This window comes from Pterocles gutturalis, unplaced genomic scaffold (genome assembly GCF_000699245.1).
Source record: "Pterocles gutturalis isolate BGI_N339 unplaced genomic scaffold, ASM69924v1 scaffold49401, whole genome shotgun sequence".
NCBI lineage: Eukaryota > Metazoa > Chordata > Aves > Pterocliformes > Pteroclidae > Pterocles > Pterocles gutturalis.
The window spans coordinates 37,983-55,100 of NW_010099631.1; the positions used below are offsets into that span (position 1 = coordinate 37,983).

At 39.4% G+C, this 17,118-nt stretch overlaps 1 protein-coding gene across 1 annotated transcript in view; it reads right to left on the reverse strand.

The window, feature by feature from the left end:
• The window catches only part of ANKFN1 (ankyrin-repeat and fibronectin type III domain containing 1), a gene marked incomplete at its 5' end in the record, with an annotated part of 36,051 nt that extends 19,170 nt beyond the window's left edge, over positions 1 to 16,881 (reverse strand). Inside the window, 4 exons of the mRNA XM_010076763.1 lie at positions 121 to 211; positions 942 to 1,039; positions 15,075 to 15,188; positions 16,687 to 16,881. Coding sequence (XP_010075065.1) covers positions 121 to 211; positions 942 to 1,039; positions 15,075 to 15,188; positions 16,687 to 16,881 — 498 coding nt within the window. The remainder of the gene's footprint in view (positions 1 to 120; positions 212 to 941; positions 1,040 to 15,074; positions 15,189 to 16,686) is intronic.
• Positions 16,882 to 17,118: the final 237 nt, after the last annotated feature.

Here is a 17,118-nt window from a genome sequence, read left to right on the forward strand (position 1 = left end):
GACATGGCAATTAAATTACAGACTCCAGAATATTTGTATTTTTCTGTTCTTTGAAGAGGGAGAAATTCTTACAAAGCAACATCACTAATCAAACCAGGAGGGTAGAGAAACTCAACCTACTTGAAGGAGAAGCATATGCAGGAGTAGATTTGCGTGGAGGTCCCCATCCTCTCATGTTGTATGCTGAAACCTGGACGTAATACCTCTGTCCCTAAAAATGGAAACAACTGGAGTCAAAACTGTCACTTGACTCAAAATCTTGGCTGTAATAAAGGGAAAGCAGCCCCTCCCAAAGATTTTTTATTTGAAAAATTTCATAGATTTCATCAGCATCAACTGATGCACTGTGACAGATTGAAACATACAAAGATTTCAGGACAGGTTAACACAACACACCAATTCCAACTGACAAACCACAGTCTCTTCTACCAAAGCCAAACTCTTAGAACTCATACAATCAGACATCAGGAAGAGGGATTCCTCCTTCTCCTGTTGTATTTGACCGAGTCTCTCTACCAGAACGGCAATGGAAGAAGCTTTGCTTGGCTACCACTGAAATCCGTCACACCGTTATTTATTTTGATGCATAAATCTAAGCTGATGGAGAACACTTCTGAAAGTCTGACTGTTAATTTAAAGATGTTGTATACTTTGGAGAACACAGTAAGCACTGTTCTTAACATGTTCCTGTGGAACTGACTGTACAAGCTTGCTTGATTTTAACTTAAGAATAGTTACTCTGTTTTTTGTTAGAAAATGAGAAACAGAGGAAATGCATATTGTGGCTCAGGTCCCTGGAAGCATGCTTTAAATCAATGATTTCTTAATATAAAAGGCTAGAAAAATCACAATATTTTGGTTTTACGTGCAAATCATCACAGTCTTTTTATTAGTGGGGTGGTGGGGGGCATCAAGATCTAAATGAGTCATTTGGCAATTACCGTTCTGAGACTCGTGATGGTGCACCTCAAAGACTGAAGATTATCCATAATTATTTCACCAACCAAAGGAGAAAAGTCTTCTGAAGAGCTCCATTCCACTAGGAGACAAATAGCAGGAGAAAATCAAGTCAGATAGCAGTCCAAGCAAAGAAATCAAAGTACTTGAATCACTCACAGGTTGACTTTTCTCCTAGTAGTTTCCCATTCCATGTGGATACTAAAAGTCAGATTTAACAACAATGTTTAGCAAAACTTCACACAATAATTAAATTATATCTCTGTGTATGAGAGAGAAAAGCAAAATATTGCTCAAAAGCTTTTCAGGAAAGAATGCTTAAAAATAGACTGCAATACAAATTACATTCAGTCAGCGTTTGCCCTCATTTAAACAATTTCCTTTTAAAGAAAGAGAAATAGTGGAAAAGACTGGGTAGAGAAGTTGGACCTGCTAAAGCCATTTGGCAGTTTACACGTCCAAACCAACAAAAAGCACTGTATTGCAGTTGGATCTGCATAGGTAGGCGTGGACAGAGAGTCCTCATGGCTCCCCCACGTCCACGAAGCTCTCATCACCAAGCCTGGGCTGATTTGTGTAGAAATACCCTCCTGGGACTAGATCTGACACTCCAGACTAGAGTCTCTTCATCAGTTTCAGTGGGTTCTGGCTCTCTTGTCCAAGCCTGGTTCTGCCGTGGGCACTGAAATGACAGAGCTCCACAAGGACCCGCTAGGCTGTATCCACTTTTGAAATGAATTAGGCGGCGCTGGGCTGACACATCCCTCCCAACTGGTCCTGTAGCCTGAATTACGATGGGTGCCTTCACCAGAGTGCTCCCGTCAAAGTCTACAGGAGACTCATATTCCTGCGTAAGGGGTTATGACATTAGTATTCCTGCTGTCAGTACCGTTCCTCGGTACTTGCAAAAATTAGTGCGTGTGTAGAATAGTATCAAACCATCAAGACCATGAAAAACTACTGGATGATTTTAAAAAATGAATATATGCAAGTGGGGAACTGATGGCTGCAGGTAGGAAAACAGTCTCTTTGTCTAAATTATACTTCAGCACTTACAAATACAGTGATTAAGGTTAAGGTTAATCCCAGAGTCATACATCTGGGATTGAGTAACTTGTACCTTCAGACTCAAACTTGCAGGAAAACCTATCAAAAATGTAGTGAAATTAATCTCTTAGATCAGTCTACTGTAGACACGTGAAAATCCCTTCATCTTCTGGATTTACACCAAACTAGAGAATTCAATCCAAAGCTTTCCCTTTAAGATCCACAACATAGTTTTATAGATACTTTATTTGCATATTTATTAGTATTGGAGTCAATAATTTAGAATAGATTGGGGGTGTGGGTATTTTAATTTCAGCATTTTCATCTTCTGGCTGTGTCATACTGGTATTTTTGTGTTAAAAGAAAAAGGCTTCACAGAATTTGTTGCTCAGCATATACAACATTTAACTGCCAACACAGTTTTCTAAATGTGCCAAGTATCAATAGCACAACTCATTTTTTCCTTTCTCTCCTAATTGCTCCTTTTCTGTGATTGCAGTTTGTGAATGCACAGCATGTTCTGCACCGGTTTTGTATTTGCGGCAAGGAAAAGGATATTGATTTCGTCGGTTGTTTTTCAACTTTTTCAGTGTATATTTTTCTGGTTTTCTGTGGGTTTTAAATACCTAATGACTGCCACCTTGAGTGGAACCTGTCTCTATACGTTAGTATAAAAATGCAGGGACTGTTATGGTTCCTTGTAGGTTTTTGTTGACAAATTAATTACAGGAATTCTTATATGTACCATTGAACTTGAGGACCTGTCAGAGTTTCCATTGTAAACCATGATTTTCAGAGTTTATACCTTCACTGTATTAAAACATTGAGGACATTGTATACGTGCTGCAAACTTAGATATGTTGTCTGTTTTCCAGTAAGGTAAATTGAAGAAACTGTTTGAACATGTTATCAACAGGCTTACAGTCACTTCACCATTTTGCTTTTCAAAGGTTCATGTAAAGCAAGATAGTGGCGCTCAGGACAGATTCTGCCAACACATCTTGTCTTCATTGACATGCCCAGGTATGACTGTGCTTCTCAGCATGAGGGGCAGTGGTGAGGTTGCACTTTGGGCAACACAAAACAAAAGCCAAGGGTGAAATAAACAGCTTTAAGCTACTTTTGAGCTTCCCAGATTTTGTTCTGTTCTATGGACTGGAGAGTGCCCAAACACCAACTGGTCGTTCAAGAGGCATATTTGAATTTGGGCAGCTTACACAAATAAACATTGCAGCTCTATTCTTGATGTGGGTCTCTTTCTCAACCCTTCCACTTTACATTCCGTCGTTTAGAAAAGTGCTCCTAGTATTTAGAGATCCCAACACACTGCCTGAAGAGGAATTAACTGCCTGAATCTAAACAGGATTGCAATCCCACCTGTCTGCAAGCATGTATACAGCAGGAACGTTATGATACTGGTATTGTGAACAGCAACAGCACAGCAGCTTGTTCTCAGAAGTAATCGAAGACCACTGGGTTCAGAGAAAGAAGCTGAGTTATCAAGGGGAGAGAAGACTGACATTGCATTGAAAGCTGAGTCAGGACCAGCTGAGGAGGTGGGTTTTGAAATAATAATTCATGGCTTTGCTCTGATGTTCTAGAGCAAACTGTTGTCCCAACTCATGTTGTTGGTGAAAACCCACGTGTGGGGCAAATGCCTTCATCCACTTGGTGGGTGACACCATGATCTCCCAGTCCTTTGAAGGACAGCTACCTGCTAGGGAGTGACCAGCCCTGCTGGTCCTTTCAGGAGATGCTGGGGAGAGCTGCGTACCCCTCGCATCCCCTCAACCAGCCGGGTCTGCACTGTTGGCTAGGCTGGGGCGAGGCTGCGCTTCTTGTTAGACAGCCAACTCATGGCAGCATTCTGCACTGATTTTTTTAGCTTACCCTGTGGTGGCTGAGACCCGTGAAACTGAAAACACAGGTGTGTGATATTAGCTTGTGGATCGGGTTATGGTTATCGTTATGATTGAGAACCCCCCTTCTAAATGTTATTTTCCTAACAAGATGCTGTATACAAAGTTACTCAAAATTCAATTTTTATATATACATATTAAACCCCCTCACATGTGGAAAAAGCCCTGCCCCCCGGTTTCAATAAAAATTTCCATAACCGAAAAATATTTTTTTGAACAGCTGTGTTGGAGTAGTGCCTTCATTTTCCCCTTGTTTCAAAGTACTACTGAGAACATATCAAGAGGATACACTGAAGCATTGTTATTTTTGACAAATGTCATTCTCTGATTCATGATATCTCTCATAAAGAAACAAATTTTAGAATTTTTTGTTTAATTTTGATTTTAACAAACATTTTCCCCCCATGATTTTCCTGATTCAAGTGAGAAGAGAATGACATGATATAGTTTTAAAGAAATGCAAATCAACTAAAGTCATTTATCACTTATTAAGTTGATATTCCCTGTTATACATTGCCAGATTTCAGCTTCCTACCATAATGGTTGTCTAAAAAAAAAATGCATAATACTCTTCTATACTCATTGATTGGGTTTTAAACCTTTTAGAAGGATATGAATAACAGTGTCACTATTTTATAGGTGTAAAAATGAAGGCAAGGAGAGATAGAGCACCTTGTTCATTCAGTAGGTGCCAAAACAACAAGGGACAAACTCCTGTGGCCTATATTACGTTGATTAGGCCAGTGCTGCTCACACTTTCTGGCTATGTGGGATATATATTCCTCTTTCTCGTACCAATACAAGGCTGCACATCCATGGTCTTACCCTTGTGATTAACCTGGATCTAAAAATTATGTAACTTTGTGCATGAGCAATACATCGTGAAGATTTTGCTATATCTTTGCCTGCTTTCTGAGAGAGAGCGCTGGGAGACTCTGCTCTGGTATTAAAGAAAAAAATATCAACCCTTTATGTAACTCTAAAGTACTGGGGACTTTAAGAAAGAACAAAAGGCTAGCTAACCTCAGCACTTTAAGAGTTGAATATAAAAATGCTGAAGTATAAAAACCTGAAAGATGAAGAGGGTCTTTTATAAAAGCCCAGGAACAAGAGCTGGTCTTGTAGACTGTACCAACTGTGCTGTAAAGGACCTGAAAGCTGTTGGGTGAATTAAGGATGGAGCATGTTCCAGTCCTGTTCTGAACACCCCAAAGGCCTGCTTTGTCGTGAACGCTGAATGTCTTCGCTGTTGCGGCTTTCCATCTGACACTTCACGTTATGTCAGAGCAGGGGTTTTTTGTGTGTTTAATATATTGGTGACTATGTGTTTTAATGAAGGTGCCCTGTATTCCAGAGCTAGCAAATGCACGATGTGTTGCTGCGGTCGCCAAGATAAGTAGTAATTTTTAAATAAACAGCAGTATAAACAGTTACATAAAACTCATGTAAATTGCTGGCACATAATTTTAGACTGGCTTAAGTTATGTAACCTACTTGTGGCCAACTTTTTTTTTTTTTTTTTTTTCCTAATACTCAATTCATGCACTTTAAAATAAAGGGAGAAGTTTGTTTTCACCTGTTTCTTTTCCACTGGCTATCTTTCTGTTATACTGAGCACACCTTGAACAGCTCATCAGGGAGATTGACAGACAGAGAAGAGACAAAGTGAAGGCACTAAACACCTCCTGACCCTATTGTAGATTAATTCAGGAAAGCACCTTCTGCTGAGTCAAGTAAATAGCCCAAGCCACAGTAGGATTTGCCCCTTCTCTTGGCATTTTTTTTTGCTTGCGTTTAAAGTACTCACTGAATTGCTGAGTAGATTAAAGAGACTGAGGGACATGAGTTCTGTTGGTAAGTTGATGGAGTCTACAGAAGAGCGTACTGAGCTGGGATTCTGGGTTTTTTTCTTCTATTTGCTGCTGACGTGCTGTGTGACCTTGGGCAAAGCATTGTGCCACTATGGCTCTTAACCCAGACTTAAGCAGCAAAGATTCTCTCTTCTTACCTCCCTGCCCATGTTCAGGGCCTAGGCTGAAGGACACCGCGATCTTAGCTTGTGTTTCCAAGGGCCTCCAAACAAACAATTGCATTGTTCGAAAGCTTCCTTTGAAATGTAAAACTGAAGGAGACCACTGACACCAGAAGTCACTTCACACCATCTTTTTCTGCCTGCTGATCTTTACAAAATAATTCAAATAATGTACACTCATAATGTCCTAGCAGCTTGTTTTAAGGGTATTGAACGTGTCTGTTCATGTGAATAAAATCAGGATGAAAGCACCTAAACAAATATTTGGAAGTATAACAGAAGTGAAGAGAATTGAGCACTAGTGAAAAGCAAGAATCAGTTTGTTGGTGTAGAGAGCATCACCCGCTCAGCTGGAGAACACTGTTTGCAGTATTTGGTCAGCTCCTCCCAGCTGCCTTGAGCTGTTCTTTCTGGGCTGAATTAAGAAAGGAACCCAATTTTTGCAGATTTGGGTTCAGGCTGTTTGTGCTTCTTTCATGTTTGGAAATTCTCCGAAGAATCATAGGAGAAAGACAAGTCATACCAGCTGTAGGGAGCACTGACAGAGATCCCAGCATAGTGCTTACATTAGGAAAAAACAAATATTTGGCACGGAGGAGTTTGTATTTGTTCCCATGGATTTGGCTTTTTGTGTGAAGGGTCTAATCCATCCATAAACGCACACTAACTTAGAACGCCTGGAATTGGCTGCATTCTGCTTGGTAAGAGCATCGCCAGGGACAAGATGATAGGAGCCACAGCATTTACAGCAGGGACAGGTGAACTTCTCTTTTGTTTGTTTGTTTAGGGACTCTAACTGGAATTTACTACAAGGCCTAAGGGATTTAGGTATATTGCTGTGCAAACACAGAAGTTAAAACAGTGTAGTCATGGCCTGGGACTAGGATTTCTAGGTACTACTTAAATTAAAACCTGAGCTCCAAATAGCAGTGTTCATTATTTTGGATCTTATCAATTATTTCAGTTATTTCTGTAAACTTATTCAAGGCTTTTTGTACTAGGTCACTAGAAACATCAATAAGGCTGAAGAGGAATGAAAAAGGTGCAAACAAACAGCACTGCGTCTGCCTGAAGTAAATAAAGCACGGCTGTGTTTAGTGTGAAAGAGCCGCGGGTGGGTTTGTGGGCCTCTCACCAGATCACCAGCCAGAACGGTTTTGAGAAGGGTTCCAAGAAGAGCATTCCTTAGACTATTCCTAGAGAGTACACCTTCATTTGAAACTGCCATGGCTATAAAGCTTCATGATACTTGTTTCAGATAATTTTTTAAATAATAAAATACTTTACTTGCAGTAAAGCTTCTTCCCAAACAGCTGTGGGCTCCTTTGCCTTTTATGCCTCCTAATAACAACCAGTGATGTTAAATAACCTGTCCTGTGGCCCTGTTTCTGGATGTTCCTTTGACCCAGATCAGAACAGTGCATTTTATGCCTTGATGTTTATAGGAAGCATTATGACAGCAGCCTGGGTGCCAAAGACACGTCTTGCTTGATCATGTTTTCAGTAGTTCATTTTATAGCAAATCTACATTATATAAATGATTTATAAGATATTATTTTTATTGCATCGTAATAAAATTCTCACCAAAAGAAAATAAAAAACCTCTTTTCTCTCAAGTATTTAATTAGTGTTTTCCAAGTACTAATAATTGTTTATCCATTTGTAATAAGATCAGCTATTCCAGTACAAGAAGGAAATTTTTTCTGTTAGTGAAAATGACATTTCTTACTAACATTTTATAAATAACTAAGAAAATGTGCCATGGGGGTGCATAGTGCCTTCCAATGGGGGCCAGTGATTAAAGCGCTGCAATGGATTATAATAACAGCCAAGATTTGTGTCTCAGCTCTGCAATGACAAACATCCCACTCTGGCTGTGGAAAGAAAAGTGGGAGAAAATACGTGTTAGAGCCATGAAAAGGGATTGGAGAATAAATGGAGTTCTTATGCAAGGGCTTCACATCCTAGAAATGTATCACAGGCTTGGTTCCAATTCTGCAAGTTTCCACTCCCAGTGGGTACGTTTTACTCATGTAATCTGTGTAACCAAAGCTGGTGGGGAAGCTTCTGAATGTAAGGACTACTCATTTGTGTGAAGCATGCATGGGTTATGCTCAGCTTCTTCCCAAAGCACAATACACAGAAATCTAATTAATAATGAGCAGTTGGGAAAATGTAAAGAAAAAAAAGCCATCTATCACAATGTATGAGACAAACCAGAACACCGCACCGCCCTGCTAATGAAGAAAGCACAAACGCTAATTCAAGTAACCTGTTTAAGGGGATTCCACTGCTTTTCCTCTGGTTCTCCTGTAAGATATTTTTAAAGAGGAACTTAGCTGCACAGATGTTAATTAATTGTATTTAAGGCTTTTATTTCTTTATAAACTAATCCCTACAGTAGCTTAAAGAGCTTTCACCTTTCCCTAGCACTGAACCCAGGTGTCACAGGCAAAACATCTTGATTTGGGGAATTTTTACTTAATTTAATTTATTGCCAGCTAACACAAACTTCTAATCACTCATTCCAAGTGACAAGAAGGAACACATTAACAATTAAACATTTAAGTGAACACTTTTCCACCACCTTTCCGAGGCTCAACTTCAGCCAAACACCTATCCTCCTCCTCCTACTGTCAGCTTCCCTTGTCTCCACCATGGGTCACACTCAGTGATGGGGTTCTCTGGGGCATTCAGAGCTGGCCGGGCCAGTTGTCACTGGCATTTGGCAAATCCCAACCTCCTCCCACACCTGTGGCCCCTGGCTACTGAAACCTGCCATGTGTGCCCAACACAGTACTCGGGCATGAGCTCGTTGGGTGCTCAGACAGGAGTTAACAGGGGGCTCACGTGTGAACCAGCTGGGTGTTCGTTAGTAAATTGAATGGGCGCTCATGCATGAGCTGATTGGGCACCCATGCATAAAGTGATGGGGTGTTCATGTGTGAACTAACTGGGCACTCATGCATGAGAACAGCAAACCCTGCAATTTATGCACAATGCATGAGGTAAGAGCTTGAAGTAGATCCAAAGGTCTGGTTCCAGACTTACCTTCATGTTTTAGTTCTGGGGGTCAGATGTAACTACTGGAACAGTACCAGATTCTGGTTCTGGTTGGAGAGGCAAACTGACTGTATTTTAGATGCTTTATGCTTATAAATGGACCAGGAAAGTCCATGATGGACCAGGGAAGACTTCAGACAAAGCATTGAGCCAGGAAACTCTGCCACAACCCCTTTGAAGACATTATGTTGTTGAAGTCTCCAGTGAGGAAACATTCGCAAACCCATGGAGCAGAATATCTGCTAAATCAGGAACCTCCTTCAAGACAGAAGCTGAAAGTCCTTAGTTCCAGTCCTGCTACTGGCTATAAGAAATTCACCTCTTCCATGCAATACCTGTAAACTGGGAGCTACAACACTTAACCACGTGCAAATAATTTAAAAAATCCTTGTTAATTTTAGAAAGTCAAAACAAATGTGAAAGGTAAAGCAATGTCTGAAATTCAGCAACATCATGACACGAGCCTCTTTTTCTTAGACACCAAAGACAGACAAAACCAGAGGCTGTGTCTGGGTTTTCTCATAGCCATTCATCTTGAGTTGGTGTTCAAAATCCTTATCAAACACAAAGCAGGAGGAAAGAATGACTGAATTGTATAACTGGTGTCTGATCAACCACATTAATTAATTGTACCATCACTTAATATGTGATCCATGTTCAAAGGTTGTTTTAAACACATAGCAAACTTAAAAAATAGATGTTCTTAAATTTTATGTTGTCCTACACATACTACAGGAGCTAGAAATAGAAAGGTTTGTTTTAACGTTTATACATTTCTGTACTTGCTAGACGTAAAAATAGAAGTCAAATTGCACAGTCCTGTTAGCTACCAAACTGTAATGTGCAAATAAAGTGCCCAGGAGACCTAATAAAATGCCATAAATGAACTACTGTAAAAAATATCAGACCACACCTATTCAGCAAAAAATGTCTTACAAAGAAATGTATTCTCCTTCCTTTTTATGGAGTAAGAACTGTTTTGGGGAAAGAAAGAATGAGTTTCAAAATATACAAAGAAACTTTGAATAATAAGTGAAAAGGGTTTCAAGATGAAGTTGAATGCAGCGTGCTATTTAATTCCGCTATAAACTGTAACAGGATCAAGCAGTGACATAGCATCTACTTCAGTAAGACACATAGATATTAAAATTAAAATTAAAGCACCTAAGCACCTAAGATTCACTTCTACAAACATCTATTTCCATAATCAGAGCCCTTCTAGAAATCAAAGAAAGCAGACACTTGCTGTTTTCTAATCTGACACTGCTTTGTGAACAGTTGGTTGCCACCAAAGTGGAGGAAAAAGCTGGAATGTCATTTATATATGTGTGCTTAGGTCTGTGTGTGAGCTCTGCCTTTGGCTTGCCAAATCTGTCTGGAGCCAAACCTACTGTACGATACTGGAAGGATCACTGCAGGAAGCCTGTGGAACAAATCCAAACCTGATCGAACATGGCAAGTCAACTACTGATAGACGAATCAAATAAGTATTTACAAAACATATAGCGTGTGCTGTTTGGACGTGCTCACAGGGACAAGCAGGAGCCCATGCAAAATGATAGGGTTATTTGGTTGTGAAAGGAGAGTAGAACATGCCAAATGACACAAAATTTGTAGATAGTTTTTGTAAAAAGTTTGAGGTTTTTCACACTGAAATTTTCCATGAAATATTTCCGTTGACACAGTGAGATGGATCAAATATGGATTTTTTTTTTGAGCTACAGAACATATCATACAGGCCCAACCTGGCAGGCTTCCTCCTCCCATGATCTCAGGTGCTGACCCTTGATGAAAAGGCAGCTTCGTTCATCCTTTAGTTGAGATGTACAGTGACAACACCAAATTGCACCAGCCTCTTTTAGACAAAGGTGCTTACCCATATCCAATCCATTTCATGCAGCCATGCGATAGCAACGTACTGTGCCTGCTGCGTACCTAGCTACAAATTAACTAGTGGTTTAAAGACAAATTAAATTATTCTCATGCAAAAATATCTGAAATGAACCACAAATTGCCTTGAAAAAGGCAGGCAGGGAGCAACTTTTTGTAAAAATTTAAGCAAGATGTAATTCCTTCTTTCCTGATCTAAGCTAAAGTGGCCTAGAGAGTTTAGCATCACTATCTGGAAAATAATTTGGCATCCAGGACCACAGCTACACCCAGAGAGCAGATCAGCTCTGTTTGCTACATCAAACATGGCTCAGACTTTTTCCTGTCTTTCTCTCTCTTCAAACAGAAATAGTTCCAGGCTCTTAAATAAATTAGCTTAGCTTTGGTTATACAAGCCTTTTCATTTTTTTTCTCCAAAAGGGAATATGGATGTTTGTTTAAAAATTGTAAATAAAATATAAATGGAGATTTTCCACTACATAGTGGTCCCTTCCAGTAGGTAACGATCAGTGCTGTGTCCATTTTTCTTCCTTATCCTATATTTCAGGATCACAGCATTACTATGACTACTTCTGATGGCAAATGTATGAAAAAATTATGCCACAAGAGCACTTATTCACTGTAAAAGCAAAATAATCAGGTTTCAAATGCACAAAAAATAAATGCAACAGAATTACTTACCATTACTTATCATTTTGTTCTTTAAAAAAACCAACCCCAGCTTTCTTTATGTGTGTGTTATGTGAAACACATGAACCCTAGAAAGGCTAATTAGTGAAAGACAGTTCTTAAAAGCCATACAAGCACTTACTACTGGGCTCTGTTGGGACTGTTCTTAGAGGTCGAGTGGTGCCTATCTGGATTATGTTGCTGCCGGGATTTTTTGAATCAAGACAGTTGTGGTGGTGTAGCTCTGGGATAAAAATGCATCATGCAGTAACAATACAACAGTGTCACCAGAAAGTTCAGTTTAGCTTCAAACTGTAACAGGTTATTTTGCATATTAGTGCTGAACGTCTTGATTGTGTTTTCAAAGGTGTAAAACCAAAGCAGGTCTTAAGTACTTCCATGATGGGATAAGTTTAGCTTTAGGGCACGATGAGCCAAGGGCAGGGGTTTTTCTTCTCCATATTACAGTGATGCTTCACATCCTTCCTAAAACTGGCTGGAGTGAGGTGTCTCTGGCTTCGAATCTTTCTCTAGCATGGAGCAGATTATTACTGTTATTATTGATTTATGTCATGCCTGTCTGCTTCCAGCCTCAAAACACTTTACTAAGTTACAATATACATAGGAACCATTTCACATCAGCCACCACCATGCTGTAACCTTCTCTGGAGGGAAACTGAAGGGAGCCATTAGGATGGTGCCTGCAACATTAAACAACAATCCAGGAGAGGAAGTAAAGAATACTCTGGCTCCTGAAAGCAATGGCTCAACAGAATGCAGTCGCTGAGCTGCCATCCAGCTGGGACACCAAAGTCAATACCCGTTCACCGTGTGTGGTTAAAATTAAATCTCCTAATGAAGTGAGATGGTTTTAGTGGTTAGAGAGTGAGTGCAAAGTATTATTCTCCTGTATTATTATTTGTAAGTTATACAGCTGACAAGGGAAAAGATCACACACAGGAAAATAGCAGACAGATAATGTTCCAAGACCAGTTTCTAAATGACATTTGGGCAAATAAAGCATTGGAAAAAATATGTCAAAAAAAGATGACACAAAAAAGAGGAGTTGGCAGTTTCTCAATGTTTTCAGGGAACTAAACTGATGTCAGTTTTTACCCCCTATAATTCAGGTCCAGAGAAAAGAACATTATTAGCTTCTGTTAATGAGCAGGTATTCCCTAAACACTGCTGAGAATGCTCCTGAATTTTAATTTGTTTAGAAAAAGAAATAGCAAAGTATTGAGGGGAAAAAAGCACTAACAACTTATTTTTGTCCTTGAATTAGCAAAATGCTTAGATGGTTTTCTGGTTAGGAGGTTATATATCAGACAATGTTATCAAGCTCTTTCAGGGCTAGTAATTGCTAGCTGGTTCTAATCATTCTTGTAAGTGATCATTTGAAAGGTTCATTTTATGACCCCTCAAACTAGCACAAAGAATCTCACTCCATAATGTAATAAACAATTCTACAACCAGTGCTTAATTAATTCCCGAAAGTCACCAAAAGGAGCTATTAACGATCTTTCTTTTTATCTAACCATAAATATGCAAGTCTCCTGGGATAAAGGATTTAAAAAGAACATGCTGGCAAAACTAACTGTCAACTTGATAAAGCACAAAATGGTCACCGGTGAAGGTAACTGAAAATATGGCAGCAGTGCTACCTAGTCTGATCAGAAAGTTAGGTCAGGTTGGATTAAATTTCTCTGAATGTTGTGCTTACCAAAAGAGGACAGAACTGACATGGTGCAAAACAGACTCAACCCAAATGGATACACAAGAGAAAAATTCTACAGCCTTTAGAAAATTATTTTAAAAAGTCAATTCCATTCAATAATTTGCTTTACTGTGAAAATATCAACAATCATTATAGTTACAGTGTGGACAGTATTTCAAGGTTGTTTAAAATAAGTGCATTATAAAGAGTAGGCTGATATTTTCAAGAGAACTTAAGCACTTTAGGAGCCCAAGTATCATTTTCACAAGTAAATCAGGCAGTAGGAAGCCCTTAAATGAAATTTAGTTTCCTGGCAACCTAGCCCATTGCTGAAAATTAGATTTAGGCTTCTAAAGGGCTTTGGTGTTTTTGAAAATCACACTTCCTGCAGCACTGCACAGCTGACTAGGTGTAATACAGTAATTCACCCTTCTACTGAGGCTATCGGGAATGGAATTGCTGTGATGACTTTAGTGATGTCTAGGAGGTTGTTTTGTTTTCTTACACTGTAAAAGTTTTTTACTGGGCATAGTCAGTGATGACTGGAATTTCTGAACAGAAGCAAGAGGAAGAAAGAAAGAGGAAATCTGCCTTTTCCAAACTAACTCATTCAGTCCTCTCGGTGTTTGTGCTTGATGCCAGTGGAGCGTGTGCACTGCCACATCCCACCTTCGGACGGGCTCCGTGAGGTATTGGACCCTCCATGGACTGAGGCTTTCAAAATCCCTCCTGTTGAAGCAATCCCTGTGACACCCACACATGGAAACATGGAACGGACTGCCCCACAACACAGCCGTTACGGGTCTTGCTGTGTGTAAGGAAATCGAAGGTGCAAGTACCTCTCCAACGAGTTTTTAATTATTAATACAAAGAAACAAACACAACAGGAAACATTAAGAGAGACAGTGGGAAGTAACTAACAGGATTTTCAGGCTCCCCACACCTTCACTGCCCTGGGCTGGGCAAAGAAGCCCGCAGATCTTCAGAAACGTGCTTTTCAGTGCCTTGACCTGTGAAAAGCTCCTACTGAAAGATGGAGACTGCAAATTGCTGCACTTAACACTGAAGAACTTATGGTTCTAGGTATTGTATAAAATCTGGAAGTCCTTTTAACAGGAAATTTTTTAGTTTCTCTTTTTTGTTCTAATCTTCAGTAATTATTTATTTTTAAATGTTGGAATTTCCTGTGGAACAGAAATTCTGTTTTGAAACCATTTCTATTCAACAGCGCTATTCAGATGGAAGCATTTTCCTGTTCATTCCACTTTGCAAGTAACTGGTGCCACCCCAAATGTATTGCTCTTCCAAGAATGATGTGGCAGCCCTGGAATAGCTAATTAGTTGGGCTGTATGATGCCTCTGCCAAAAGTTTCAGCTTCCAGAGGCATTCCTTTAAGGAATGGTGGTGTGGGTTTGGCATTTACAAGGATACACACGGTTTCAGGAGGCCACAGGCACCAAAAGTTAGCTTGTGTTTTATAACTACTCATCTCAACTCAGTCATTGAGCTGATGTCCTAACCACAGCGAGTCAAGCAAACTTCTTAAAGCACTCATGGAGAAAACTTTTGGTGAATTTATTTTTATTTTTTATTAAAGATTTTGTCTTCGGGGAATCTTTTAAGAAAATTCCACTTCTGCAACTGTTTACTTGGAAAATAATTAAATTCAAACATTGTTAGCACTGTAAAATAATCTCTTATAGATAAATACCTTTATCACTTAGCCCTCAAATTTTTGTACATTGTTAAGGTAAACAAAAAGTTGTCTAAATCCAGTACCTTTATACTTGGTCACCACAGCTGAGTTGACACTCAGAGGTTCTTGGAAGGTGACAGTGAGTGATGTACTGCTTGTTACCATGAGACAGACATGGGTTGGCGCCTCAGGGGCTCCTGGGAGAGAAGAGAAAACATCAGCTCTTCAGCACAACAAATCCTATTCAAACAATGTTTCTGAGTCTTCAAAGAACCCACTGAAAATCACCCTGCAATTGTGAGCTTTGGGTTGTAGGTGTTTGTGTTCTCTGCCTTTTGAGCATTTTAATTAGTGCCCCTGCTAACAATATCCTGCAGACACCATTTGTTTCTATCATGGTTTTTGGCTCCTTTCGGTTAAAAATATCTTCCTGCATATATGTAACCCAATAAAACAGATTCATGCTAATTATGTCAATGAAAAGCCCCTATAAATCTCTTGGGGTGGGTTGGAGGAGAGAGAAAGGACAAAACCACAAAGAGCTAATTAAACCTTTATGGTTTCACTAGCAAACTCAAATTTTTCAAATAACAGAAACCATTTTTACATTATTGTGATTCAGAAATTGCAAATTCCACAAATGTTTCGGTGTAGTAGATCCAAAATACAGTTGTCAGTTGAGGCCTAACATTGTGTTGTTTTGTGGTTTGTTTTTTTTTTTAAAGCTTAATTCACAGAACATCAGTTGGAGTAAATTCAGAAATTAAACACAAGATGTCATGACTTACTGCTGGGACTGATTAAAAAAATCATGTTAACACACTGCTGTATGTCCTGTATTTAGTATCTAATACACGGAGCACTACATCTCTCTTGAAGAAGTGATCTTGGAATACAATACATTTGAGAAAATTATTTGTAAGCATATTTATGTAGAGATGGTTGTAAAAATGTTAATGGCAATGATTGCACTTCATTTAATAGGGTACAGCTAAAAGATCTACACGTGAAACAATTCAGCCCTTTTTACTCCTTCCCATGGGCCAAAATTCACATTTACTTTGGGTACAGACTCAGCTGTAGAACTGTTTGAAGTGACCCAGTCTGTGACTATGCTGATCAAATGTTACATGTAAATGCTGAAAAGAAGATTAAGTTTTTACAATTTTTATACGTAAAATGAAATTCCAATGTTTGATCAAATGTTTAGAACTCCTTTCTTTCAAAACTGAATATTTATTTTTTAAAAAAATCAAATTACAACAGAAAAAAGGCCAGTGTTATCATCCCTCTTCCTCCCTATTCATACATGCTTTTATAATCACCCAGTTTTAAACTCTGAGCACGTTAAATGAGGTACAGGAGTAAATGTGAAGAGAAATAAGCAGGACAGAATCATTAGATCCTGAACCAAGAGTTTGGAGGTCTCATTGATTTCATGCAGCCCACTGCTAAAGGAGCTATGTGCTTGTTGCTCTCAGATATTTGGTCCTCTATTGTTCTAACATCAATTTCCTTCTCATTCTTGGGAAGGACATTTAGTCATATACCTCAGTTTTCCCACTCTAGCATTTGTCTGCTTCACAGCAGTGCTGTGAGGATCAGTTGGTGAGAGCATCTTTGCTTGGCAAAGGCAGAGTGTTCTCAGTTGTAGAGTTCTTGTCTTGAATTTTGCAGCTACTTTTGTCTACTTACTAGCGTGCTCGTAGCCTGCCTTCATGCGCTTGTATAGCCTGTATCTCCATTCCCATGCTTTTAGTTGCTTCTCTTTTTCGGTGTTGTCTGTACAAAGGCCTTCATTCATCACTTGGGCCGATAATTCAGTAACTCGCTGCTGCGCTTCCTGGACCAACGTACTCAGGTGCGCTGACCTGCTTTCCATGTTAACAACTGCCAAGAAAAGGGAAAAGTAAGTAATTGCTCGATGGACCTCTGTGACAAACTTCTGGCCTTATGCATTCTGGTATAGGACGTGTAAGGTCAAATCCTTGAACACTCTGCCTTCCTGTAGTTATCTTGCTATTGAGTGGATTAGAGCATGCCAATTTATACCATTTCAGGATCTGGCCACTTAAATGGGAATAACGACATGAATAAATTGAGCAAGTTTTATCTTCCGGTGTTTCT